The sequence below is a fragment of the Hyaena hyaena genome, unplaced genomic scaffold (genome assembly GCF_003009895.1).
Source record: "Hyaena hyaena isolate Hyena2069 unplaced genomic scaffold, ASM300989v1 scaffold_143, whole genome shotgun sequence".
Taxonomy (NCBI): Eukaryota; Metazoa; Chordata; class Mammalia; order Carnivora; family Hyaenidae; genus Hyaena; species Hyaena hyaena.
In genome coordinates, this window is record NW_024080775.1 from 2,455,240 (window position 1) to 2,481,293 (window position 26,054).

Below are 26,054 nucleotides of genomic sequence, written 5' to 3' on the forward strand. Positions count from 1 at the left end.
CGTGGGTCAGCCTTGGCTCTTCAGAAATTATTTTTTGTTAAAAATGTATTTTTTAATTTTGAGAGAGACAGAGGCAGCGTGTGCAGGGGAGGGGCAGAGAGAGAGGGAGAGAATCCCCACCAGGTTCTGCACTGACAATGCAGAGCCTGATGTAGGGCTCGAACCCACAAAACTCTGAGACCAAGAGTCTGTCGCTTACCCGACTGAGCCACCCAGGCACCAGTGGGAAATAAATTTTAAAAGGGAAGTGAGATATGATGGGGTACTACCTTTAACTTCTCTGAAGTTTTAGATAAGCCTACACTTCGTGTAATCAAGTGACTTCTGGGGTCATTGAGGATGTGAGGAGTCCAGATTATTCCTTTAGTCTGCAAACAACCATCCAGTACTCACTTACATTATGATGTTGTCTCCTCCTTTCCATCCTTTCCACCTGGAAATGTTTATACAATTCAATAAAAATATGGAATATCAAAGTTATGATGAGTGGTAACATTTTCAAGAAACATTTCATGTCTTTTTAAAAATGTGAAGACTGCCTTCGAAGGTCAGAAGCATCACAGGACCAGTCTGTAACTTCATGCAGCAAACTGGTTTGACACTGATTGCGCAGATCATCATCCTAACAATAAATTCTGACTCTGTAGCTTTCCCCAAATAACTCGTAGTAAAACCCAACTGCTCATAGTTAAGTTGACCTCCAAGTAAATGTGTTAGTCAATTAATTAAGAATTAAGAAATCCTACGTTTTCACCAAAATATATTTCCTTTCATGCAGCAGTGGCCACGTCCCTTTTCATTTTCCCGTTTCCATATGTTTTCTTTTCTAGATCATCATGGGGGTGATTCTGCTCTATAATTTACTTGGATCAAGCGCATTGGTTGGGGCAGCTGTCATTGTACTCCTGGCACCCATTCAGTACTTCATCGCGACAAAATTGGCAGAGGCTCAGAAGAGCACTCTTGTAAGTTAACATCTTTTGGAAACTTTACTAGGAAAATGTAGTAAGCTGTTTCATTTTCAAAATAATAAGAAATTAATACATGCCACTCAGAATAATTTGGAAACTATTATGTTTCATTTCAATTCTTAGATGGCAAATGTGTACCTTCTGTGTTGCAAAAACACTTTTCTTTTAAATATTTACATTTATTTGAGAGACAGAGAGAGAGAGAGAACGAGTGGGGGAGGGACAGATAGAGAGAGGGAGACAGAATCTGAAGCAGGCTCTGTGCTGGCAATGTAAATTTGGAGGCAGGGCTCAAACCCACAGAACCATGAGATCATGAACTGAGCCAAAGTCAGATGCTTAACCAGCTAAGCCACCCAGGTGACTTGGAAAAGCACTTTTTAAAAGTGGATTTGAAATGTATCACTTGATCTTAAACTCAAAATGCCAGAATCACAATTCATGATGGTTTTAAATGCCATGAGGTGATGAGGCTTTGACTCTTCTAGATCATTGATCTAGAGTATGTACCTAAGTCTATTTTTGAGCCCACTGGATATTAATTATTGATATGGGAGAATTGGATCAAAGAACAAATAAAGCATCAAGTTTATTGTTTCTGAAGTGAAATACCCCTAGAGTTGAATCAAACCACGTGATGTTCTATGAAGTTACCCTGAAATATTTCAGTGGCAGCTGCTCTGGCCAAATATGTTCATGGTCAGCTTGGCAAGCAAGAAAAAGCCCAATTATTGACCCCTTCTGGCTTCAGTTTGCCATGAAATCATTTTATTTGAGCAAGAATTGGCTTCTTTTAAATAAATGTTTGCAAATAATAAAATTGTTGACAGCATGTTCAGAAATAAAGTTTGATTAAATATGAGCAAAGCTGTCTGTAAATCAGGCATAAAATGTAGGGATGCTGCCACTGATGGAATTGTTTTCCAAGTTGGTTTCTACTGTGACAAGCAAATTGCATGTCATGCAGGTGGTTGTTATCACTTGTTTTTCTGTTGCTTCTGGTGAGGTTACTCATTATTTCTGTCTGAACCATCTACCTGTCTTTACTATAGGACATGAATACAGAGAGGTGAGTAAGAGGAACACAAAGTGGAGACAGGACTATCCTCAAACATCTGTCTTTCATTTAGCTAGTCATACTGTACTCATTTACTCATGTACCAATCATTTGATAGGCATCTAAGACTAGGTAGAGACCAGAAGGTGAACAAAAATCAAGCCATTTGCTAATTTTACTTCCTCCTATCTGCCTTTTGGCCATTTGTGCTGCTCCTTTTGATAGTTCATAGGTCATAATGTACCTTACTGGAAATTCTAATATTTGACGGTGGTAGAAATTGCAATGGCTGAGTAAATTGTGGCTCTTGTAAGTGCTAAAAATCTCTTTACACTTAACCCAAATTGTTAGTAATCATTAAATCTAATTTAAGCCTTAAACAAGAGCTTATGAAGAAGTATGCAGAAATCTCTTGAAGTTAAAAGGAATAGCCTTAGTTTTATGAAGTGTATTATGAAGATACAGTATTCACACACAGTGCGAACATATACAACCCTGACATTCCCAAATAAGTAGCAAACTAACTTTTCTTACATTCATTGTTTTCTTTTCTTCTAAGTATGAGTGCTAGTGCTGAAGAGAGAATAAAATGAGTTCAGTGTTAGAAGGAACCATTGAAAGTCTCTGTATCATTTTCCTAAATGTTTATAATTACTATCTGTAGACATTATTCAAGGAAACCATGTGAGACTTAAAGAAACTGCTTTTATTTAACTCAAAGTAGCAGAAGCGTGAGAGGTTTTAGGTGGAAGAAATTGGAAGCCATTTCATTCAACTCTTCATTTTACAATTGGAGGTGGAAGCACAGAGGATTGGACACTTTATTCCGGGGATCTCAAAGCCACAAGCGGCAGCATAGCCAGGCAGAAATCAAGATCTCATTCATCCCTGTTTGTTATATATGTGGTTTGATTCACTTGGATACAGCATGCATTGTTCTCTATTTCTTTGTTTTATAGGATTATTCTACTGAGAGACTGAAGAAAACAAATGAAATATTGAAAGGCATCAAACTTCTAAAGTTGTATGCCTGGGAGCACATCTTTTGTAAAAGTGTAGAAGAAACAAGAATGAAAGAACTATCCAGTCTCAAAACCTTTGCACTCTATACATCACTCTCCAGTAAGTTGCTATGGTGATAAAAACCACCAAAAAATATGTGGTCTATTCAGCTTTGGTGGTGATCACTGAGACCTTCTACTCATCAGAGGAAGCCCATTTATTTTCCACACGGGTGCTGTTCATTAGCCACTGGCCACATGAACCTATTTAAATTTAAATTAAAGAGCAGGATTAGCATAGGCTTAGAGTAGACCTAAATTTGATTCGTTATAAGATGTGTGCTTTTGTCATGTTACTTTACATCCGAAATCCTTGTGTTTGTTTGTTCATTTGTTTGTTTGTTTTTGTATCTGTAAAATGGGATGGGATGAGCATAGTACCTGTAATTGAAATCACCATCAGTTACAGTTGGGATGAATACTAGGTTTTCAGTAAAAATTTAGGTAAGTTTATTAACTTTAACTGTATTATTATTGACCTTCTTATCCCCAAAGATCCTCAAGAATTATCTGCAGTTGTCTTACCTATCTCTCTGGGAGCTTATGATATTATATTTTTTTGAAAATTATACTTAGCATTCTGTTTTTGAAAATCCAGGAGAAAAAAAATGTCAGTGCTTCCAAAATTACATTCACATAAAACCCTCTTTTTCAATACATTTTCAAGAACTTTTACACATGAAGCATTTTTAAAAATTTCAACTCTAATTTTTATAAAGCAATCATTTAAGAAATTGTCTTTTTTCCTCAGAGTGACACTGAGTACTCTCAAGAATAATTATGTTTATGTTAGTACATTCCTTACAAACTTAGCTGAACTACTCCCACCAACATTTGATTTGGTTTATGTGTCAGTTTTGCTTATCTCTATTGTTCCCAAGACCTTGAACAAATTAAAGTTTTGTAGAATTATACATTGATTCCTCTTGAATTCTAAACTAACTTAGTTCCTAGAGATTACGAATACTTCTTTTGTGAAATAAATTTAGAGAAAATAGTTGGTTTATATAGCTCATTTATTCTAGCCCTAAAGCCTGATGCATTAGAAATGAAATGGAAAGGAGATTCATCTTCCAGCTCTGCACCACTTCTAATGTGGTGTCAAAATGCTAGAAGATGAAATGATTGATAGCCACTTACTTATAAAATAGGATTCTAAGGTGGTGATCCTGAGAATACATTCCTTTTAGCAGCAGACTGAAATACTTATGAGAATGATGGATGCAGCCGGAAATAATGACAAAATAAAAATACATTGAGATAATCAGCCAATTACTGCCATTAGTGGCTCCACACGTATCATCCCATTTAATGCTCCCAACTTTCTAATTATTTAGATTCTACTATTAACTCTGTTTTAGATATTAGAAGAGTGAGGTAGAGAGAGCTTAAACTTCCCTTAAATCAGGTACCTACTAAATGGCAGAGTTGGGTTGTTAATCCAGCTTGTCTGTCTCCAGACATGAGATTTGGATTGTTTTCTGAATGTCCTATGCAAAAGGAGAGGAAGGAAGAGGCCATAATAGGGGAGAAAAACAACAGATCATGAAGGTAAAAATGCAGAAGCATGTATATATGATAGGCAGCAGAAAATTCTTTTTTTTCTTTTTAATATACTTTCTTTTTTTTTAACAAATAGTTTATTGTCAAATTAGTTTCCACATAACACCCAGTGCTCATCCCCACAAGTGTCCTCCTCCATGCCCATCCCCCCTCCCCCCCACATCCATCAGTCCTCAGTTTTTGTCAGCATTCAAGAGTCTCTCATGGTTTGCCTCTCTCCCTTTCCCCCACCATTTCCCCCCTTCTTCTCCCCCTTGTTCCTCCGTCAAGTTCCTCCTAATCCTCCTATACATGCAAACATATGATATTTGTCCTTCTCTGCCTGACTTATTTTGCTCAGCATAACACCCTCAAGGTCCATCCATGTTGCTACACATGGCTGGATTTCATTGTTTCTCATTGCCATGTAGTATTCCATGGTATAGATAAACCACATCTTCTTGATCCATTCATCTGTTGATGGACACTTAGGCTCTTTCCATGTTTTAGCTATTGTTGAGAGTGCTAGGCAGCAGAAAATCTTGAGTCAGTGATGTAAAATTCCAGTTGGACCATGTTTACGTTTTTTAAGTTTATTTTGATAGAGACAGAGAGAGCACAAGTGGGAGGAGGCAGATTGAGAGAGAGAGAGAATATTCCAAGCAGGCTCCATGCTGTTAACCAGAGCCTGACATGGGGCTCAAACTCACGAACTGTGAGCTCATGACTTGAACTGAAACCAAGAGTCGGGAACTTAACTGACTGAACCACCCAGGTGCCCATAAGTTTAAATACAGTATTCTTGGTGATTAGGAGCTTGAACTATGATTGATGCATAGAACTGGCTATAAATCCCACCTCTGCTGCTTCAGCAATATGACCTTGACCAAGTTACTTATGTCTTCCAAGCCTCAATTTTTTCATCTGCAATGTGAGATGATAATAATATTTATCATGTAGGACTGTAGTAAAGATTAAAATAATGAATGCTATACATGTTGATTGGGTTATTGATTCTATTTGAGGCACGATGTCAAGTGCTTCATACTCATTACCTCATACCAAGCACCTGGCAAATAGCCTAGTGCTCACCAACCTCCATCCCTCAGTTTCCTCATCTAAAAATTGGTGTAGGGGTGCCTGGGTGGCTCAGTTGGTTAAGTGTCCAACTTCAACTCAGGTTATGATCTCATGGTTCATGGGTTTAAGCCCTACCTCAGGCTCTGTACTGACAGCTCAGAGCCTGGAGCCTGCTTCAGATTCTCTGTCTCCATCTCTCTCTGCCCCTCCCACTAACACTCTGTCTCTCTCTCTCAAAAATAAATAAACATTAAAAATTTTTAAAAATTGGTGTAATAATAAAATCATTATCACAGGTATATTGTGAGAATCAAATGAGGCAGTGAATGTGACACTGTTCATTAACTGTTAAAAACATTTTATAAATAGTATTTGTAGAGCATCATAAGAAGACAAAAATAATGAAAGAAAAAAGTCAACTGTCTAACAAAGTGGTTACTGTTGGGTCTTACAGGACAAACTGACCCAAAATGAAAGCCTGTCTCAGCAACTTGGCAGCTCTATAGCCTTGGTCAGTCTTCAGTAAAGTCTCAGTTTTCTCATCAGGAAGCTGGGAAGTATTAAGAGGATCTTGGGGAATTAAATAAGATAATATGGATAAAGTGTTTAGAATAGTACCTGAAACATTCAGGTGCTCAATCAGTGGTATCTGAAAATATTGAAAAGCAAATTAAACAGCACACTTACTAATAGAAGAGAAAATCCAGCTTTTGTGAATCAGTGTTCTTGCCAGTTGAAATAATATCTGGGGAGAAGGGAAATTCTATTAATTTCCTAGTCTCCATTGCCAAATGGTCGTGTGCTATTTATGGATTTCATCCATTGGTAAAAGGCAAAAAGACAGTATTATATTTTTTCCTCTTCAGTTTGCTAGATCTGCATTTAAATCCAAGCTGTATCACCTCCCAGTTTGGAATCTTGCATGAGACTCACTCTCCTAAGCTGCTTCCTTAATTATTGTGTATGGTAGATGTAATCATTAAATGAGAATGTGTGTAAAGCACTCTTATCATACCTCAATGATGGTGACTTCTTAGTAGCCGAGGAACGTGGTAGCAAGCAGTCTGAGAGTCCAGACTTCATTGGTTTGAATCCCAGCTGTGTGACCTGAAGCTTCTCATTTTCATCTTTGTAATGCAATAGGAAGGGTACCTGCTACATGTACTTGGTGCAGATTGCTGTATAAATGTTTTTTTTCAATCAAATAGCAGTTCTTGCTCTTCCTCATCAAAGGGAGATTACTTATTCAAGATGTGGACTATAAAAGGAATTATAAACAATGATGAGAGGTAAAGAAAGAAATACACTTAGAAAACAGGGTGACAATAGCCAGAGAAAGAAGATGGAGGCAGAAACATGGCTCCTCCTCTGTGCTGTTATAAAACTCAGAGCAGTGTTTGAATTCGCAGTATTATACAAGAATTTGAATTTGATAACCACACCACATCTGGACCTGCAAAAGCACAATCTAATTCTGTGTTCAGGGTTCAGGATAGTTCATGAGAGTAGATCATGAGGACTGATGATGATTTATTTGTGGGTAGATTCTCTTCTGCATGTCAAGAAAACTAGGTTCTAGCTCTCACTCTGTTAGTAATTCACTTAATCTTTTAGCCCCCAATCCCTAGAATTCTATGTTTATAAAAATATAACTACAAATTATCAATTTGGCTTTGTGATTTTACTGTGACCTCCAAATACTAGTAATTGAGCCTAAATTTAATGTTTTTGTTTCGGTTATGCATATCATGTGTATTCAGTATTAGTGCAATATGTTTCTGGAGAGACATTTAAACTAGCAGAGGGTTCAGGATATGGAGTTATTTTGTTAAGCAAAATGTCTATACATGAAAATAAATATCACTTTTGGAAGGAGAATTTGAAGTGATGTCAAATTCTTGGTTTTATCCATATAATAGCTTAATTTTCATACATTTAAGTTAGTTTAGGGACCACGTGAAATATAATGGTGAATACTCCAAGAATGCACATTTATTAAAGTCTAGTGATTTGCACCACTAAAGGAGCATTTTATATGAATTTTGCGGCTTGTAACATTTTATAGAAAACAGCTTTTCAGTAAGAGAAGATGTTTTCTGATTAAGACTCATGTGGGAGGAACTCATACGCCTGAGAACAAGGAAATACCAACTGGGAAACATTTGTGGGCTCTAGACAAAAGGCACTTGGTCCTCTCTGTCTTCAAGGGAAGTTAAAGTAATAATAGATGGGGCGCCTGGGTGGCTTAGTCGGTTAAGCGTCCGACTTTCGCTTAGGTCATGATCTCGCAGTTCGTGGGTTCGAGCCCCGCATCGGGCTCTGTGCTGACTGCCGGCTCAGAGCCTGGAGCCTGTTTCAATCTGTGACTCCCTCTCTCTCTGACCCTCCCCTGCTCACACTGTCTCTCTCTCTCTTAGAAATAAAACATTAAAAAAAAAATTTTAAAGTAATAATAGATGATGACTTAAAGTTACTGAGAATGTTTCACAGTTGAACGAACCTGATGTATTCGATTTCTTTCCACAGTCTTCATGAATGCGGCAATCCCCATCGCAGCTGTTCTTGCTGTAAGAAACTTTCTCTTGCTTTTAAACATGGAACTGAGTCAGTGTTTAGAAATGATTCTTGAGCAGAAATGTGTAGGTGGTAATATATGTTCTTCATCTCTGCCAGTTTTCTCTTTGCAGTCCCCATGATAATAGTTCTAATCCAGGGTTTCTCACCTGTGACACTATGAACTTTTTGACCCAGATAATTATTTGTTGTTAGGGCATTTCCTCTGCCTGAGGATGCATAGCAGCATCCATGGCCTCTACCACTTAAAGGCCATTAACACTCCCTAGACACTGTCAAATTGCTCCGTAGAGCAAAATTAACAGTAGTTGAGAACTAACTGTTCTAATCTCCATGACCTGGTTCCCAGACATTCTTACATCAGAATTGTGCTAGATCAACAACCTGAAGATTACATTCTATTTCAGACTAAAAAGACAAACCTGGGAACTCATATTTTATTTAGAAATGTAAATATGTCTGCATCAAGCATAATGTTGGCAATTTTAGTAAAGATACACAATAGGGACCCTAAAGCAATGGAACTTCTTCTTTTTCTCTTTGAAAATTTAGTGTTCATTGGAAAGAACGTGACTGGTTGTTAAGAACTCTAGGTTCACTTCACAGTTACTCCCTCTACTCAGTAATTTGACAGAAGTCAGTTTCCTAATCTGTAAATAGAATCTGTTCTGCCCTTCTCACAAGTTTCTTGCTAAGATGACATATAAACCATTAAGTATTCTACCAATAACAAGTATTATTTTTCCTAGGGAGTAATTTGGATAAAGCAATTGTTTTCATATTTGCAGTGGACATATTGGGGGTAGCAGAATATGTTATTTTCTAAAATTGAATGTAAGCGTTAGTGAAACTTTCTCTAGCTTTCTCTAAAGAACTTCTTTCTTTGCACAGACGTTTGTGACGCACGCGTATGCGAGTGGGAACAATCTAAAACCTGCAGAAGCCTTTGCTTCATTGTCTCTTTTTCATATCCTGGTCACCCCACTGTTCCTGCTCTCTACAGTGGTCAGATTTGCAGTCAAAGCCATCATAAGGTATGCACTGGAATGTCTGGAGTTCTTTGCCTCATTATGGAAATAATATATCTTGAAAAAGTATAAAAAACAACATTCAAATCGCTGCCCGTTGTTAAAAATTTTAATACGCTACTTTTCTGTCTTTTACAATTATTTTTCGATGAAAATAACTATGATTTTAAAGTAAAAGTTTTGAATTTATGTAGCTTTTGACTCCTTATTTCACTTACTGTTTTTATTTTTCCCTTCATTAAGATCATGATGTTTTTTTAGCTATGCAATAGTCTATTGTATTGAAATACTGTACTCTAATTTATTTAATAATTACCTCCTTATTGGGCATTTGGAATGTTTCTACTTTCTACCTAGCATAAATAATATAACTAACATTGTGATAAACATCTGTTTTTATCTTTAAAGTTTTCTTTGATTATTTTCTTAAGACAGATTTCTAGAAGTGGGGGCACTAGTTTAAACAGTATGTATATAGGGGCCCATGTACCCCAATGTTCATAGCAGCACTCTCAACAATAGCCAAATTATGGAAAGAACCTAAATGTCCATCAATTGATGAATGGATCAAGAAGATGTGATTCATCTATACAATGGAATACTACATGGCAATGAGAAAGAATGAAATCTGGCCATTTGTAGCAACATGGATAGAACTCGAGGGTGTTATGCTTAGCGAAATAAGTCAGGCAGAGAAGGACAGATACCATATGTTTGCACTTATAAGTGGATCAGGAGGAACTTAACAGAGGACCATGGGGGAGGAGAAGGGGAAAAATAGTTGAGGAGAGGGAGGGAGGCAAACCATGAGAGACTCTTGAATACTGAGAACAAACTGAGGTCTGATGGAGGTGGGGGAGAAGGAAAGGGGGGTGATGGGCATGGAGGAGGGCACTTGTTGGGATGAGCACTGGGTGATATATGGAAACCAACTTGACAATAAACTATGAAAGAAAAAAGTAAATAAAAATAAACAGTATGCATATTTTTAAAATTTTTGTTAAGGCTCTTATTTTAATTCCAGTATAAATGTAAAGTGTTATATTAATTTCAAGTATAATTATAGTGATTCAGTAATTCCATACATTACTCAGTGCTCATCAAGATAAGTGTACTCTTAACTCCCTTCAACTGTTTTACCCCTCCCCTCACCCACCATCACTTTGTTCTGTATAAAGAATCTGTTTCTTAGTTTGTCTCTCTTTGTTCATTTATTTCGTTTCTTAAATTCCACATATGGGTAAAGTCATATGGTATTTGTCTTTCTCTGACTAACTTATTTTGCTTAGCATAATACATTCTAGCTTCATCTACATTGTTGCAAATGACAAGATTTCATTCTTTCCTATGGTTGAGTAATATTCCATTGTGTGTGTGTGTGTGTGTATGTATATATCTCTTTATATATATCTATATATAGATATCTCTTCTTTACCCATTCATCTATTGATGGATACTTGGGCTGTTTCCATCATTTGGCTACTGTAAATAGTGCTTCAATAAACATAGGTGGGCATAGCTCCTTTTGAATTAATGTTTTGTATTCTTTAGGTAAATACCCAGTAGTGGGATCAGTGAATTGAAGGGTAGTTCTATATTTAATTTTTTGAGGAACCTCCGTACTGTCTTCCACAGTGGCTGTACCAGTTTGCATTCGCACCAGTAGTTCAGAGGATTCCTTTTTCTCTACATCCTCACCAATACTTGTTGTTTATTGTATTTTTTATTTCAGGCATTCTGACACTGTGAGGTGATAATTTTACTGTGGTTTTTATTTGCATTTCCCTGATGATGAATGATGTTGAGCATCTTTTCATGTATCTGTTGGCCATCTATATGTCTTTGATGAAATGTCTACTTATGTCTTCTGCCCATTTTTTTCATTAGATTATTTTTTGGTGTTCAGTTATATAAACAATAAGTATATTTTTAAGATCCTTAATGAATATTGTTATGTTGCTTTACATTTAGAGAGTGATAGGTCAAAATATATATACATTTTTAAGATTTTTTTAAAATGAAAATGGCCATATTATTTCCAGTGAAGCTGTGTCAGTTTATATTTGCACTAACAGTGATGGACAGTGTTCCCATCAGCACATAGATACTGTTTTAATTTTAATTTAATCTAGAAAAATGTTTAAGTAAGGCTCATGACTTCTGCAAATGGAAAGACTGCAAACCCACTCCACATTTTGCTCATTTTAAATGTGCTCTCTAGTGTTTTTAACCAGATAGTTTGTCTCAGACTCACAGTTTCCCACAATGCACAACAATAAATGTGATATGATAATGACCATTTTCCCATTTTTCTTGTATTGTATAAATAAGTATGCTACCGAACTATATCATATAGCTGTTTGTGCCACAATCTACTGCATCACAAAAAAAAGTCTTAAAGTATTTTGCTTATTGTATAAGATCTTATAAACTTTATAAAACCTCAGCGTGTTTCATAAACAGTTATATCACGTCTGGCTTTTGAAAGAAATGTCAAGTTGTTGCAATACTGAGAAAAATTGGAAAATGGAGGCCTTAAATATATGAAGACTGGAGTTGTCATTGATAGCAATGTTGAACATTTCTTGTAAGGTCTTTCAAATGAGATAATTTTCCCAATGGCTATGTAATACTAAGAAAACTAGTATTTGGTATTTAAATATCACAATCTTCAGTTTTAGGCAATAGTTTATATTGGTTTAACAATGGCTTACTACCAAATAACATTCAGATGCATATACATTATCTTATTATAAATAGGTTCTGATTGGTTACAGTAGTATCTCAAAATGATTTCAATCCTCTTCTCTAAGCTGTGTTACTAGTAAACAGTTCTAGAACTGTGAGAATTTAAAGATCAGGCCCTCTGGCTTCATCTGCCTCATTTTCTTTTCTTACTGTTCTGCTTCTGAAACAGTTGTGCGGAACACTGATTTTTGTAGCACCACTTCCAAATTAGGCGGTGCTCTGGAAGGGAAGCTACTTCAAACAATAAAATTGATAAATGGCCAAAGTCTGCTATTTTGGTCCTTATTTTCATTTTCTCCATTTAGTAGCTGTCCTTCTCATGGTTTCATTTTTAATTGGAATTTGACTCTGTACCACAAGTGGGGATATAAAAGTTAGTTGATAACTTATAACAGATAACTTCTCTAAAGTCAGGAGGTTACCAAGCATCAAGAGGACTTTAAGAGTGTATTTGGGAAAAAAAAATAATAACAGAAAAAAAAAACCATCAGAAAACCTAAGAGTTTCTTCCCACTTCATAGTATATAATCCTACTGTAGTAAATCCCAGTAAAGTTGAGAGTGGATAATATTCGTTGTATATTTCTGCATAGCACTCTTTCTTCATTATATCTTGGGGAAAGGCATTTGCCGGTTTGATAAAGACCAGTCTGTTTTCAGGGCTCAGCTCCAGATTTCCCAAGCCATAGGCTGAGTAGAATCAGCATATAAACACTCACTTCTCTAAAATGAGTCTCAGTGGTTGATTTGTGGGTCCTACAGAGATGAACGACCAACAGGGGAGGCCAGGGCTTTTTCCCCTCTGTGTGCTGGTTCTGGGAACCCAAATGAGCTTTTTCCCAATTTTGACTGGGCTTGGCATTTCCTGCTGTGCCTGGGAGCCCGTGACCAGTCTTTGATGCCAGTTGGCCCACAGTGAGCTGAGCAGCCTGTTTATAATCGGAGACTTTGGTGAGCTGATTTTGAAACCTCCTGTTCAGGACCGCGGAAGTCATAAGTTCTCCATTGCACTCCTAAATGCATTCTGAAATTCAGTAGGTTAGAATGGAGTGTAGCATACTCCCAAAGTCATGTTATACATGCCTGTAAGAGACTTATAAACTTCTCTATTGTAGGAAAATTCCATGCCATGTAAAATTCTTTCCTACACGAAAATTCTCCACTTCCTTTTAAAAAGTTTAGTTTGGGGGGTGCCTGGGTGGATCAGTCGGTTAAGCATTGGGCTTCAGCACAGGTTGAGATCTTGAGGTTCATGAGTTTGAGCCCCAACAGGAGCTCTCTGCTATCAGCCTAAAACCCATTTCAAATCTTCTGTTCCCTCCTCACCCCTCCCCTGGTCATGCTTGCTCACTCTCTGTCTCTCTTTCTCTGAAAAATAGATAAACATTAAAAAATAAAAATGAGGGGCGCCTGGGTGGCTTAGTCGGTTAAACGTCCGACTTTCGCTTGGGTCATGATCTCGCGGTTCGTGGGTTCGAGCCCCGCGTCGGGCTCTGTGCTGACTGCCAGCTCAGAGCCTGGAGCCTGTTTCAGTCTGTGACTCCCTCTGTCTCTGATCCTCCCCTGCTCACGCTGTCTCTCTCTCTCCTAGAAATAAATAAAACATTTAAAAAAAAATAAAAAAAATAAAAAATAAAAATGAAACTGTTTAGTTTGGGGTGTCTGGGTGGCTCAGACATTTAAAATGCATCTGACTTCAGCTCAGGTCATGATCTCACTGTTCGTGAGTTCGAGCACCTCATTAAGCTCTCTGTTCTCAGTGCAGAGCCTGCTTCAGATCCTTTGTCTCCCTCTTTCTTTCTTTATCAAAAATAAATATTTAAATAATAATAAAATAAAATATTAAAACACTTGGGTAAGAGTGATTTTCCAGGATGCTTGCTTCACTTTTCCACTTTGCTTTATTTGTAAGAAAATGATTTATGTGTTTTTTGCTTTGCTGGAAGAGAATGTAATTTGATATGTTGTTTCCTTTATACATAATTTCAGTTTAGGTTTCTGGTATTTGATGGATCATGCAATATCTATGGTCCAGACATATTATTCGCTAAGAGAAAAATGTATAAAACCAATCCCTTACTGTGTTGAAAAATAACTGTATCCTTTTTCTCATGTACCTCAGAAAGGAATGTAAGCTTGGCTAGTCCACTACAGTTACATTTGATCAAATAAATTATTACTGATATTGATCATAGAGCATGCATACCTGGTCCCTGTTTACAAAATTTTCATAGTTCCTACAGGAAAAGTACACAATTGCCAGTACAAAATCATTTATTCCTAATGAACATAATAGCACCTGTCCAAGGTACTCAAACTTTATCTATACACCCAAAGTGAAACTTTGAAAGTGAAAAATGACATGTGTAACTAATACTTTAAATACGCATATGAAGTATCCAAACACATGTAAAATTAGTAAAACACTGAACTGTAAAAATGGTGGAGGCAGGCTAGGAAATTGGTTGGTATCAAATACACCTGCTGTCAAATCCTAGTACCACAGAATACACATTGTTCAACTTCAAGTGCATTATTTAGTGTCGTTATAGCTCAACTTCCTCACTTATCAAATGAGCACAATAATAGCTCATGCTTATGGCAATGGAGACAATTAAATGAGATAGTCTATAAACAGTGCCCAGCACATTACCTAAATATTTTATGGAGTCTACCAATTTGTATTTTACTAATTTACCCCCATTTTATTAATCCTCACTTTGTGCTTCAGAGAGATATCTTCTGTAGGTCTACATGCATTTGTTAATACTTCCAATACATTGCTAGGTATTAGGAATTGCAAAGATGAAAGATAGAGTGAAATCTGCAGGGAGCCCACAGTCTAGCTGGAGAGACCAGGAAGGGAAACTCAGCACAATATGGTATGTTATGCTATTACAGAAATGTACACAGAATGCCATGGGCCCATATGTAAAGCTCACTAAAGCTCATTGAGAGAGAAGGCAGACAATCTGGTCAGTGAAGATTTAAAACCGTCGTTCTTCTGTAAGACCTTAAAGAATAAGTAGGACTTGATCAGTTGAAGAAAAAGGGAAAACATGTTCAATCTGAGAGAGCAACATATTCACAGTGAAGGAGTGAGTAAGTAGGTGAGAGATCTTGGTACATTCAGAGGACTAAATGTAGCTGAGTGTAATTAGTGGAAGTTTCTGATGTGCAAAGTAGCAGGGGATGAAGCTGAACAGTGAGATCCTGATCAGCCTGTAAATGATCTAAGGACACTGAAGGCAAAGGGGTGCCATTTGTCATTTTAAGGAGAGGAGTGGATTTTTAATATATAATCCCAGCAGCACGGTGGCAGTTACTTCACCCCTGGTCAGGATTCCTGCATTTTCCATAATTGCTTTGCCCTAGTGATCTCTGAAAGGACCTCATATGAATAAGAAATGATTTTGTATTACTCATTTTTTCATTCACCAGACATTTCTTGAGAAATTACTATGTTGTATTTTTCGCCTGGGGCTAGATTCTGAAGATGAAAATCTTTGCTCTTAAGGAGTTCACAGTGTAATGGGAGAGATAGACGATAATAAAAAATTACACAACAGTGTTGCCAGAGACCCTCAGCCTAGAATGATGGGGCAGGGGCGTGGAAAGGAAAGAGAGGTTCAGAGAAGTGTTCATCTTGGGATCCTCTGATATTCACTATAATTGGAGTTCTAAAGTGGGGTGTTATGGAGAGGAAAGAAAGTTCTCTCCATGCCCCACTTAACACTCAGAGACCACTACTTCCTGATGTTTAGCAAGAATAGTGCTCATTAATTCTATAAAAGCTTCAGTAAGATTTCATAAAAGCTTCAGTGTGTACTAGAAAAGTGAAATGGAGAGTTGAATCAACTGACTTTACTTAAATGTGTGAATCATTGGTTTATCCCTTCTTTGATTTATTGAGCATTCATTGAGTAATATATACTAGGAACAGCTAGACATAGAGTTACAAAGGCAAATGAGCCTGGCCTCTGGACTTCCTTAGTGTGCAAAGACGTAGTGTCTGATTGTTTAAAAAGTATTCTTTTTTAATAAAAAGTTCATTCATTTATTTATTTACTTATTTATGTTGAGAGAGAGCACAGGCACATGCGTGCATACGTGCATGTGTGCGTGCGTGCATGAGTGTGTGTGTGTGTGTGTGTGTGCGTGTGTGTGTGTGTGAAGAAGAAGCAGAGAGACAGAGGGAAAGAGAGAATCCCAAGCGGCCTTCATGCTGTCAGCTCAGAGCTCGATGCAGGGTTGGATCTCACAAACCTGTGAGATCATGAGCCCAAACCAAGAGTCAGATGCTTAACCCACTGAGCCATCCAGGTGCCCCTAAAAGGTATTTTTTGAATGGCAAAGCTGTGCTTCCTAAAATCCACTCTTCAAAATAAAAGGGCAGAATGACAACTAAATATTAAGGTGAAGAAGATCTTTTACTACTACTTCTGAGGTAGATCTTAGAAGTTCTTATCACAAGAAAAAAATTGTAACTATGTACGGTGATGATGTTAACTAGACATTGTGATGATCACATGGCTATATATACAAGTATTGAATCATTATGTTGTACACCTGAAACTAACATAAATGTTATATGTCAATGATCCCTCAATTTAAAAATACAGAAGAAATAGCTGCCATTTAAGATTTATAAACTACCATTTCATAAGGCATTTCTAAGGTATCTTTCTATAAGTTCTGTAAGGTCAGTATTTGCTGACAAAGACTCAAAGAAAGTACACAAACTAAAGGTCTTCTTTTCTCATTCTTCCTTTTTTCCTTTTTTTGAGGGGTCTAAAATTCTTTTTTTAATAGCAGTAAAATATACATAACATAAAATTTGCCACTTAAGCCATTTTATGTGTATAGTTCAGTCGCATTAAGTATGTTTACATTGGTGTGCATTGATCACCACAGTCCATTCCAGAACTTCTTCAGCTCCTCACATTTGAATCTATACTCACCAAACAATAACTCCCTGTTTGCCTCTCCCCCAAGCCCCTGGAAACCACCACTGAGTTTCAGTCTCTATGAATTTGACTATTCTAGGTCCCAAATAGAGTGGAATCATACAATATTTATGAGGCATTTTTGTGCCTGGTTTATTTTACTTACCATAATGTCTTCAAGGTTCATCCTTGTTATCATAACTCTGATACATTGAGTCATGAATTCCAGAACCCTGGTGCAGGTGCTGTTGGAAACAGTATGATGGTTCCTCAAAAAATTAAGCATAGAATCACCATACAATGCAGCAATTCCACCTTTGGCTATATACCCCCAAAATTCAAGGCAGCAGGAACTTGAATAGATATTTGCACACCCATGTTCACAGCAGCATTATTCACAGTAGCCAAAAAGTGGAAACAACCCAACGTCCATCAATGGATGAATACATAAATAAAATGTGGCATATACAGACAATGGAGTATTATTCAGTCAGAATTCTTCAACAGTTATCCTTCTTATTTCTCTGTAAATGCATTTTGGAAGCTAATAATTAGACTGCCACAATGGAATTTATTTACCTTTATGTTTCCAGTGAAAAGAAGCAGTTTTTATGGCATGCAATGCCACTGGGCTTAAAGATGATGGGCGGGCAACAGACTGAGTTAAATGTACTTTTTTTCATTTTATTAGTCTATCACACACACACACACACACACACACACACACACACACACCACAAGCTTTGCAGACCTATTTGGAGGCACTTGACTACAAGCTCAAATGAAAAAATATATATACATTTTTTGTTTAAAATCTTTTTTCTTAGTTTCCTAACAAAGGCAGTATTTCCCCTGTGGTTGATGCTGCATGCTGCAAGCCAGTGATTCTACTTTCAGCATCCTAGCATGCTAAAAGAAGCATTTCTTTTCCTCTTCAGTTTCATAGAATTTTCTTTAGCATATTATTTTATTTATAGGCAGATGCTTTCAAATCATGCTATTGCTTTCTTTGGTTCTTTATTTTTGTTCCTAATTGTATAACACTGGTTTGAAAAAATTAGAATGGGAAGGGTAGGCGGGCCAAGGAGCCTCATGCCCTACCCAAGAAGACCATCAAAAAGAATGTTTGCAAACCACTCTCCTAGAGTGGTAACATGCTTATGAAGCACTTCAGAGTCTTGTGAAAATGAGTATTTTGATACAGTAGGTTTTGGGTGGGGCCAGAGAGTCTCTGGTGACCTCTAGTTGATGCTGATGCCTCTGGTCCTTTGCCAACACAGAGCAGTAACTCTCTAGAGGCCCATCTTATTGCCAGGTTCCGAAAATATGTGTAGTGAATAAAGCTTAAGGAAGATGGAGGAATGGTCATGGACCCCAGATCTGTATGTTATATGCTAAATGCTTTTAGGCAGGCTACTCAGTTTCTCTATAACCTATTTCCCCTCATTTATAAAATTAGAATAATGGGTACTTACCTCATTGGCATTTTTAACCTCTCTGTTTCAAGTTCCTCCTCAACTCTACTGGTTTTGACAAGAAACATAGTTACCAAAAAAATTAGTGCAAAAAATTTTGACTGAATTCAAGGCAGTGACAAATTATTTCTAGTTTTTCTGATCCTTTTCTAGTTATCGTACTGAAAGTCCCAGGTCCTGGGAGCCCATCATTCTTGGGCACTTTAGTTAGGATGCTTGTTCCTCTGAGCTGAATTCCCAGGTGGCTTTGGGAAATGACTCTCACAAGGGGCTTGCTCAACATGATAGATAATTGGTGAAGGAAATGCTTGTTTATTTTGGTAGATCTTCATCATTGGCACTTTTATTTTTAACCTGCTTTTTTTTGTTTTTTTATTTTTGCAGTGTTCAGAAGCTGAATGAGTTTCTCCTGAGTGATGAGATTGGTGAGGATAGCTGGCGACCTGGTGAAGGTTCTCTTCCTTTCGAGTCCTGTAAGAAACACACAGCAGTGGTAGGTGCTTTTTCTTGTTATTGAAACTGTGAATCTGTAACAGTCCCAAGACTGGATGATTTTCAATGAGTGCAATTAAAAGAAATTGTAAGCTTTGGGTGCCTGGGTGGCTTAGTCGGTTAAGCGTCCGACTTTCGCTTAGGTCATGATCTCGCGGTTCGTGGGTTCGAGCCCCACGTCGGGCTCTGTGCTGACTGCCAGCTCAGAGCCTGGAGCCTGTTTCAGAGTCTGTGTCTCCCTCTCTCTCTGACCCTCCCCTGTTCACGCTGTCTATATCTCTCTCTTCTAGAAATAAATAAAACATTAAAAAAAAAAAAGAAATTGTAAGCTTTGCTTTTAACCTATATGAAGAAAAATTGCCACCTGCTTCTACAACATACTTCAAAAGTCTAAAAATTATAAACATATCTAAAAGGCTTGACATTAGAAGTCTTCAAAGAATTATCCCAAGAGGGACATCACATGTTCAACTGAAAAAAAATTGAAAGATTGTCTATCCCAGAGGCACCTGGGTGGCTCAGTTGGTTAAGCGTTTGGTTCTTGATTTCAGTTCAGGTCATGATCTCAGTTCATGGGGTCGAGCCCCACATTGGGTCGAGCCTGCTTAGGATTTTCTCTCTCTCTCTCTGCTCCTCCCCTGCTTGCACGTGCACAAGTGCGTTCGCTCTCTCTCTCTCTCTCTCTCTCTCTCAAAAATAAATAAACATTAAAAAGTGTTATCTACTTAAAACTTTATATAAAATAATGCTAAATGAGCTTAACAGCTCCCATACCATCTTTTTTTTCCTATGCCATATTCTTTTAATACCTTTGAGCTACACTTTTTAGTTTAAAAAGTGTTTTTTGATGTATTATATCTTTGACTCACTTAATATAACATTATATTACCTATATTTATTTTCCAACTGAGTATACTGAGTGTGTGTATTGTGTGTCTTGAATAAAGCCATATTAGTAAGCAGCAGAGACAAAATTAAAACCTGACTCTTGTAACTCCTAAACCAGTTTACTTTCCCCTTACACAAATATTTACTTAGTATCTACATACAGCCTGGAAACATGGTCAATATATTTTGTTCTGTATTTGTTACATGTAATGTGACATGTACCATGCATTTGCCTGTGTTTCTAGATTTACTGCGTACCCTGTACTTCAGGGATATAGCTACGAACAAGGCAAACAACTTCATACTCGTCAGAATTTGCTTTCTTGAGGCAGGAGTCAGATGATAAGTTTAAAAAATGAGATAATTTCACTTTGAAGAAAATAAAATAAGTATGAGAGAGTGACTGGGATACTGGACGGAGAGTGGTCATTTCCCAGAAGGGCCCCTCTAAAGAGCTGATATTTGGGCTGAGGCCTGCTCAGCAAAGATCTGGGGGAGAAAAGCATGTCAGGCAGAGAACTAGTAGTTGCAAAAACCCTAAGGTGAGAATGAATTCGGTGTGTTGAAGGGACACTGTTGTTGAAGCCTGGTGAAGAATGGAGAGAGAAGACAAGGTAATAACAAGGACTGAGGGTCTGGATTGTATTGACATGCAATAGGAAACCACTGGAGGGTTTTAAAGTAGGGACTAATATAACTTTGGTTATATTTTTAAAAGATGACTTTGGCTAGGTGGCTACTAGGTTGACAGTAATCAGTGGGAACAAGAATAGAACAGATAGATCAGTGAGGAGATTATTACAATCACATAGGCAACAAGATGATGGTTAGAGTTTGTTTTTGTGGCAGTTGCAGTGGACATTATGAGAAAGTGAGCAAATTCAGTGTACTCATTTTACGTTGAGCTGATTAAGACTTGCTGATCAAATGGATAGAGAGGCTAAGAAGTGAGTAGATTGGCATTGAGGTAGAATCAAAAGGCATATTTGCACATGATAATTTTGAGATATTGACTGACATCTAAAAAGAGAAGCCAGCATTGGAGATGTAAACTTGAGAGTCATTAGCCATTAGTTAATATTTAAATCAATGAGACTCTATCATACCATTTTCTTGAAAGGTGTTTCTGAAAAATTCTGAAGAAAGTCTTTAAAATCTATATGTATATTTCATAACAATAAAATAGAAAGATGTTATTCTAAAGTGAGTCACATAATTAATATTAGTTATACATGTTACTATTAGACAAAAATATATTTACTATTTATGTAACCAAACAATATTACACATGCAGTCTCTTGACTGGAATTAACTGAGGCTTGGAAAGTCTTTTTACCAGGAAGTCAATCTATATTAAATTTTTCTTTACATCATGTTTAAAACTACTAAGAATCGTTGAGATGAGCACTCAACTATATTTAAACTTGCTGTTTTCTTCTGCTTTTCTGGAGTTATTTTTTACTCTCCATTAAGTTATTTTATTGAGCAAGTGTGATTTTGTCTGAGAAGGAACTACGATCCATGCCTATATACACTGAAGTAACAATGCATCCAAATGTTTGTTTGCTATTGTGTGGCCATGGACACAAAGACAAGAACACATTATAGCGTGTCAACACTTTGAGGCAGCAGGAAAGTCAAGTATTTGATTAGAACAGGTTCGGGCCCCGCGTCGGGCTCTGTGCTGACTGCCAGCTGGGAGCCTGGAGCCTGTTTCAGTCTGTGACTCCCTCTCTCTCTCTGACCCTCCCCTGCTCACGCTGTCTCTCTCTCTCTCTCTCCTAGAAATAAATAAAAACCTTGAAAAAAAAAAAAAAGGAACAGGCATTGTCATCATTTGAGATTGTAGGAGATATCATAGAACTTATTAGATCATCTCTCAGAGATGTGGGGATGAGTAGAGTGAGGATGTAGGAGGTCAGGTTTGTGGCGTTAGGGAAATCTAAAGAACCTTTGCATGAGATGAGGAATAGAAGAAAAATTGAGCTAAGTAAAGGTTGTTGGAAGGAAAAAAGAATCCCCTTCAAGTGCATTCAGTATCTTCAGGGTTATTGAAACCAGACTGGACTTCTGATGTCTTTCAGGGTCATTCATCACTGCTGATGGGCCAAACCACAAACGACAAACTTTTTTAAATGGAGTGAAAAAAGCTGTGTGTTTGAAAATAACACTAATGGAAACTTCTTCTTGAGAGCTTAAGATGCTATGTATTCTGTAAAAGCTTAGAGTTAAGTGGTTTTGGCTGTAGAATCTCCATGGAGAATTAGTGACATTCTAGAGCCAAAGTCTCTTCAAATTACATCTGTGGAACTCCGACTCAAATCTCTGTCAACACATTTCCTCCTCCCACCCTCTCCTTGGTTTTGTGAAGAACACGACGTCATTCCTTTTGGACCTCTGGGGTAATACTACTATAGAATTAAAGACTCCAGAAGACAGTGGACTTATGTAAAGGCATAGACCTCTCTCAAGAGGAAGATACACTTAGCTTAAAGGATAGTGACTTTCTGTATCTCAGTCGATGTACTTCCAGGGTCACCTGTGGGATTGTGAAAAGAAAAACAAAACTAAAATAAAATTTCAGGAACAATCTCTGTTCTTTTAAGTTAAATGCTGAGTATTTTCTATGGGACAGAATCACTGCTTGTTCTGCTCAGTACCTTTTTGATCTGTGTGTTTATTTGCATGTAGCCTAGCAATGTACTACTTGATAATTTGATGTTGTGTTGATATAACAATTGATGGAAATTGGAAGAGCAATATCTTGTTTGGATTAAATTACCGATTATTTGAGGACATTTCCAATTCCCATAGTAGGATTCCCAATTCAGTGGATTTTTCAAAAAGCTAAACCTGCAATTCCAGGCCAAAAAAAAAGTTTCATAATTTTAGAATACTTTACTTTTATAGGTAATTGAACAGTTTTATAGTATATTATTATTTAGCATTCATAAAATCTATAAAGTAGTTAAGTAAGACAGGTAATTATTTTTTGTTGAGATACTTATTCACTAGATTCCTGGTACAAACTTTGAGCTTATATATTTTCCTAAATTAGAAGTTTACGGAGCTGAATTTTCTACCTTCCCTTTAGCCCTATGTCTCTATTTACACAAAATTGAAGTCAAGTTTAGAGAATAACAAATTTCAATGACCTAATTCAATTTCATTTTAAACATGTGAGGACTGTTCAACCTCAGCTGGCATCCTCTGTGTAATGAATGCATTATTCCTTTGACCAGGAGCAATGCTATATAACATTTGGGAAAGACTGGATCATTTTGTTGTGCTTACATCAGCATTATATAGTGTTTGTATACTTATGAAACAATATACATACATATTTGGACCAAAAAAAATCCCAGATTATTATACTTTTTCTCCTCCATAGTGGATCCTTGGGTAATGTGTAGCCTGATCTGAGTTATATTAGTGTAGGAGATTCAAAATCCTCATGATTCAGAGGGTGATCAAAAATGTACTGTTGGAGCATGTACAAGCCCGATGGTCTTACAAGTAGATTCTAGTTTAATCTGAGTTAGTCTGTTTGCCTTTGACATGCATGCAGTTTTTTACTGCATAATATGCACAGGTATATTATGCGGAGAGCTGAAAAAAGAGTATCCAATACGCAGTTTAGGGCTCCGCACTTTAAATTCCATCCGTTGCAAGTATCACATTTTTGTATTTTTAATTTTTCTTAAAAGGCTTGTGAATTGGGATGCCTGGGTGGCTCAGTTGGTTAAGCGTCCAACTTCGGCTCAGGTCATGATCTCAAGGTTCATGGGTTCGAGCCCCGCATCAGGCTCTGTGCTGACAGCTAGCTCAGAGCCTGGAGCCTGCTTCAGATTCTGTGCCTCCCTCTCTCTCTGACCCTCCCTGCTCACGCTGTCTCTCTCAGAAATAAAATAAAACATTTAAAAAAAATTTTTAAAGACTTGTGAATAGGTTTAAAATTGTAGCTTAACACTTTGTTATTATTTGTTTTTTTATTTGGAAAAGACATTGAAATAACTAAAATATCACATTCACTTTACTTATTTCTTTTTCTTGGAATTCAAGCGGAGAAGTAGCAATATGACTTAATGTTTAGTAAACCTCTTTTTTCTTTTTTTTTTTTTACATAAAACTTCAACTTGTGTTTTTTCCCACTTGGAATGCAGCAGCCGAAAACTATAAACAGGAAGCAGCCTGGAAGATATCACCTGGACAGCTATGAGCAATCAACAAGGCGTCTCCGTCCTGTGGAGACAGAGGACATCGCAATAAAGGTTATTTTATTTCCTGGATTCTTGCACAAGTAGAAACGTTTATGTTACTATTTTATGGTGAAGTTCTGAATAAGTGTCCCAAGTCGTGCCTTTAAAATCTCTTTACAGCTATCACTAATCCTCATAACATTTTCAAAAGTGTCCTCATGAGTTTACTTCTCAGTTCCTCCTTGCCTCACAACCACATTTCTTGCTCCAGCACTAAGTTTTAATAGCAGGCAAGTGAGCCTTTCCTCTGAATCTGCCTTAGAAGCTAGCATCCAATGTATTTCCTTTCATATTCGTACGTTCCTCTACCTAATTAACTGATTTATAGAGAACACCAATGTTATAAATCCAATTTTTAAGGAAATAAATTAGTAATTGTCTTCAACTAGGAGAGGCTTAGACCAGTGTTGCATGCATTCGCCCAGCTTCCCAGTAAGTGCCTTTGATCTAATTTCAAATCGCCTTTTGTACTCTCCCAAGCGAGTGTGCTTAGGTGGAACAGGCCGCCAGGGAGTCACCAGCTGACGATTGATAGTGGGGACAAGGCCCAAGGAGGGGCCAGTGTTGAGCAGGAACAGATGGCTGAGCAGTCCAGGGCTTTTGGACATTGGTGCAGCCAGCATCCTGGAAATTAGCCCTTTTAGAAAACTAGCTGCGTTGACTGCTGAGGCTAACCAACTCCCTGTGCTGCCCAGGCCAGTTAGAGAGTGAGGAAGCCTCACTGCAGAGTATAATAGAGCCAAGGGCTACATTTAAATCTTTCTCTCTGTATTGCCTGACACAATGTTTCTCCCACAATAGGCACGTAGCAGTTGGAGCAAACCTGTTACTGGATGGAATAATGAATGCTAGCTAGCCCAACCTCTGCCTTCAATTTGATGTGTGACTTTTGGGCAAATTACTTTGCCTCCCTGAGCTGTGGTTTGATCATCTTGAAGTAGACATGCCATATTAGCATGGTTATTTCAAGGTTAAAATACGTCACATGTGAATCTTAAAGAGCTTTAGTGATTCTTAACTTGGCTATACATTAGGATCTCTTAGAAAGCTAGCTATATATATATATATATATATATATATATATATATATAAAACCCAGGCATCATTAAAAAAAATAGCTCTACACACATTACACACTGTATGTTTGCCAATTTGACAACAAATTATATTAAAAAGAAAAATAAATAGCTCTAGCAGTTTCCTAGACAATTATAAGGTGTGAATGGAGTGTGAAGTACTAGAGGCATGACAAAGTACAGAATGAGAGACTAGGAAGGGTCCTCTGTGCTTCTTACTTTCAGTTATGCCCAGATAACAAGTTATGCATGCATGACTGAAAAAACAGGGTCAGTTTTTTTTTATTAACATTTTCTATTCAACATAGTAAGAATCTAAAAATACATCTTTTCCATGTGCCTTGCTAAATTTGCTTTTATTTTGGCTGTAAAAAATGAAGGCTAAAATTTTTTTCTAAAGTTGACCTTTCATGTGCGTGCGTGCGTCCGCGCGCACGCACACACACACATACACACACACACACACACACACAACTCTGCAAAAACAAAACAAAACAGAAAAACTGCTTAGCAATGACGACTTCAGTTTCAGGCCCACTAGCAAGGCTTTACATTTTTATTCATGGTGGAAATTCTCAAGTTGGTAATAACTCATGTGCTTTGTATCATTTTTTATTAGATAAAATAGAACATGCTTCCAGAAAAGTACATAAAATGTATATGTACCTTTAAGTGAAAAAGTGAATGCCTATGCAGCCATCACCAGGAAAAGAACATCGCCATTGTCCTCCGAAGGGCCTCCCAGTGCACACATTTGCTGTTGCCTCTCACATCTCTGAGAAGGTCACCTCGCTGACTTTTTAGTCATCAATTCCTTGTTTACCCTTGCTATGCACACTCCTTAAAAACACACTGTAG

The 26,054-nt window shown here is 37.3% G+C and overlaps 1 protein-coding gene across 2 annotated transcripts in view; it reads left to right on the forward strand.

The window, feature by feature from the left end:
- The window catches only part of ABCC9 (ATP binding cassette subfamily C member 9), a 133,366-nt gene that overhangs the window by 31,583 nt on the left and 75,729 nt on the right, over window positions 1-26,054 (forward strand). For both annotated transcript variants that reach the window (XM_039238595.1, XM_039238596.1), the window contains exons 12-17: window positions 831-965; window positions 2,988-3,150; window positions 8,238-8,278; window positions 9,177-9,319; window positions 18,866-18,974; window positions 24,025-24,132. In XM_039238595.1, coding sequence (XP_039094526.1) covers window positions 831-965; window positions 2,988-3,150; window positions 8,238-8,278; window positions 9,177-9,319; window positions 18,866-18,974; window positions 24,025-24,132 — 699 coding nt within the window. The remainder of the gene's footprint in view (window positions 1-830; window positions 966-2,987; window positions 3,151-8,237; window positions 8,279-9,176; window positions 9,320-18,865; window positions 18,975-24,024; window positions 24,133-26,054) is intronic.